Source organism: Microtus pennsylvanicus, chromosome Y (genome assembly GCF_037038515.1).
Source record: "Microtus pennsylvanicus isolate mMicPen1 chromosome Y, mMicPen1.hap1, whole genome shotgun sequence".
Classification (NCBI taxonomy): Eukaryota; Metazoa; Chordata; class Mammalia; order Rodentia; family Cricetidae; genus Microtus; species Microtus pennsylvanicus.
This window is the reverse complement of record NC_134602.1, coordinates 1,398,519-1,401,955: the sequence shown is the minus strand read 5'-3', so window position 1 is coordinate 1,401,955 and position 3,437 is coordinate 1,398,519. Positions and strand designations below refer to the sequence as shown.

General features: G+C 63.8%; 1 protein-coding gene across 1 annotated transcript; it reads right to left on the bottom strand.

The window, feature by feature from the left end:
- Positions 1-495: 495 nt before the first annotated feature.
- Positions 496-2,848, bottom strand: LOC142842020 (ski oncogene-like). Its single transcript, XM_075959006.1, is given in 3 exon segments — positions 496-706; positions 708-1,270; positions 1,384-2,848. Coding segments are annotated over 3 exon segments (2,187 nt in total). The 3' UTR covers positions 496-547.
- Positions 2,849-3,437: the final 589 nt, after the last annotated feature.

Here is a 3,437-nt window from a genome sequence, read left to right as displayed (position 1 = left end):
CACTGGACCATGGCCACTGCCTAACACAGGTTAGCCCCTCATGGTGTAGGTGGGCGGGGGCATCCAGAGGCCTGCAGGGCAGGGTTAGTGGTGATGCTGGTGGGCGGGGCAGTGGCGGTAAGGCGGGCAGTGTTGGGGCTCATCTCGCACACGGCGCTCTCCCTGCTCTTCCTGGCAGCAGCAGGAAGACTGGGGTCCTTGTTGCTGAAAAAATAGACTCTGAAGAAAACCCTTGCTGTCCTCTTGCAGCCGCGGGCACAGATGAGCGGTGATGGCTTCCCACCCCCACCAGAGTGGGTGTCCAGATGGCGTCACGTGTAGGGGCCTTTTACAGTTAGTCATTAAAAAACATGTTGATTTTCTGAGTATCAAGTCTCCTTACTGGTTTAAATAGCTTATAACAAAGTGTAAATGTTAGCATGTTCCAGCAAGCAGAGGACCAGCTGCAATCCACAGAGCCAGTCTCAACTCTGGCCTGCAGAGCACATACCCGCCGCCCTCTGCGCACAGATGGAGGTCCATGCGGCAGTGACAGGCACTGCCCAGGCTAGGGATCCAGCTCGGCATTGCCTTCGCCACCCACATTCTCAGGCCGCGGCCGAGGCCACAGCTGCTCCTGAAGCTCCTTCACCACCGTCTCCAGGTGCTCACGGGCCTCACGTTCCCTCAGCAGGTCAGCTCGAAGCTGCTCTCGGTCCGCCTCTGCAATGCTGCAGCTTAGCTTGCAAGTCCTCAATCTGGGCTGAGTACTTGGCACGCAGGCGGCCGGCCTCACAGCCCTTGTCACACACCCGGACCTGCCGTGCCTGCTCCAGCTCTCGCTTCAGGCGCACCTGAGACTCATTGGCCTCTTTCATCTTCTTCTTGTTTTCAGCTCTGAGCGGCTTGATCGGCTTGATCTCTTTCCTCAAACTGCGCTTGGCCTCTGTGGCTTCCCGCAGTTTCTCCTTCTTGGCCACACGCAAGAATTCTAGTTCCTGGTGCAGGCTGCGTTTAGCCTGCAGGGCTGCTGTCAGCTTCTCCTCTTGCTTCACCCGCATCTTGACCACCTCATGGAGGAACTTCTCTTTGGCTTCCTTGGTATCCAGGCCGCCCTCCAGGGCTTGCCGCAGATGCTCCAACTCTGCCTCCAGCCCACTTGGGGCATCGGCATAGGTGGTAGCATCAGGGGCAACCACAGGTGGAGCAAGCATGCCCGGGGAGCTGAGGTCCTTGGCAGAGCTGGACGAGGTAAAGGACGGAGAGGACAGCGAGGACAAGGAGGAGGTGACTGAGGACAGACAGAAAAGACACAGCATTAGGCACCCCAGTCATACCAGGTGTCCCACCCTCCCCCATCCCCTGTACTAATGCCCAAAGGAGCAGGTTCCAATCCATACTTACATTCCTCTCTGCTTTCAACTTCCACCTCAGCCTCAGAATCCTTGTCTTCCTCTGGGGCAGCCACAGATGTCAGCACATCTGGGGCTCCAGGTGTTTCCATGGTCAGCTTCCACTTCCGGGGCTGGATACAAGTGTTAAGAGGTTCTGGTACCCGGGAGGCCACGGTGGTGCATGGCGGACTGTTCACAACCTTTTGCTGGGCTGGTGGTGCTAGGGCCACATTGGGGGCCACAGCTGTCTCAAAGCTCTTGTAGGAGTAAAAGCTGTCTTGAATCAGGGCTGGGAGGTGTGGAGAGGTCTCTTTCTCACTCGCTGACACTGCAGGGGACCAGGGCCGGAAAGCAGAAAGGCGCTGGCGAGGGTAGGCACAGCCAAGGCTCTTATTGGAGGAACCAGCCAAGGTCCGCAGCCAAGTGGACTGCTTGTCCTTCTCAGAAGACGCAGTGGACTGTGAGGAAGTGTCGTCTGCTTTGGGTCTTATGGAAGCTGGGGGCTCTGAAACCCGGGGCACCCTCCGCTTGTACTTGTTGGCATAGTCGAACTTCTTCACGTCGTCCAGGCAGCGGCCAAGGCGGGCCTGCTCCTCCTTGCCTGTGTAGTCCTGGCTCAGCAGGATGTAGGCCCGCCAGTTGGCTGAGTCGAAACCCCAGTGGCAGGTCCGGTTCTCCAGGGCCTTGTGCGAGTGTACCACGAACTTGTGCGGCGGGTACATGAGGCGGCAGTCGAGGCACTGGATGCAGGCGGCGCTAGGACTGCTGTACAGCTCGGGCACCAGCAGCCCCTTGCATTTGCCGAAGCACTCGTGGTACACGCGGACGCTGCGCTCGCTGAGCTCCAGGCCCAGCGCCAGGCTGGCCGCCAGCTCCTTCTTGCAAGGCGGCGGGTAGGCGCCGCCGTAGAGCAGCGCATTGCACAGGCGCTCGGCGTCCGTCTTGGTGATGAGCCCGCACGAGAGCGCGGATAAGGGCAGGATGCCCATGACTTTGAGGATCTCCAGCTGGTCGGCGGTGCAGCGCGAGCAGTAGATGTGCAGCTCATCGCACACCGAGTTGATCTGCTGCAGTGAGAAGTCGCGCAGCACCGAGTTGAGGATCTGCGGCAGGCACAGACGCTTCTCGCCTCCCACTACGAAACAAGAGATGGTCTCCCCTTCCAGCACGGTCTCACAGCGCTCGGTGGAGCGATCCGACGGCATGAAGAAGGGCTCGGGCAATACGGGCGGCGGCGGCTGGATGGCAGGCAGGTGCAGCACGGGCGGTGGCTCCGCGGCAGTGGGCACCGGCGCCGGCACTGTGGCCGCGCCCGCCTCCTTGGCGCTCTCCTTGTAGGCCTCCTGCACCCAGCGCGCCGAGAAAGCGGCCGGGCCGCCCTGCGAGCTCATGGAGCTCAGGTGGAACTGCTCCAACGTCTTCTGCAGCCCCGGGTGCGGCTGGAAGCCGCCCGGGCCGGCCGCCGCCGCTTCCATGGTGCGATCGGGCTCCCCGGGCCGCTCCCGCTCCCGTGCGCCCGGGCCCCCACGGCCTCCGCCGCCGCCCCGCGCACCCCGCCGCCGACCGCGACCGCGGCCCCGACCGCCCCCCGTCGCAGGCTCACGGCCCCGGCCTCGGCCTCGCCCGGGGGCGCGAAGGCAAAGGCGGGCGGGGCGAAGGGGTCCCGCCGCTGGAGCCCGCCGCCACCCGGGCCCGGCGCCACATCCACGCGCCCTGCGCCGCGCCCGCCGCCGCCCGGGCCCCCCGCGCTCCCCCCGGGCTCTAGGCGCGGGGCATGCCCAGGCGCGCGCCGCCAACGCCAACGCTCGCGGGCCCGGGGCGCGCGGGCAGGTGCCGGCGCCTCGAGGCGCGAATCTCCGCGGCAGCCGAGGCCGAGGGGCCCGGGAAGAGCGGGGGCGCGGGCGCGGGGGGCCCGCCGGGGCTCGCTCCGGCTCGGACTGAGCGAGCCGCACGAAAGAAGTGCCCCGCCCCGTACCGTCCCGCCCCCTGTTTTTTTTAAAAATCTTATCTGAATCTCTGTGTGTGCATGCACAATGGTGTGCAGATGCTTACATACGTGTGTGT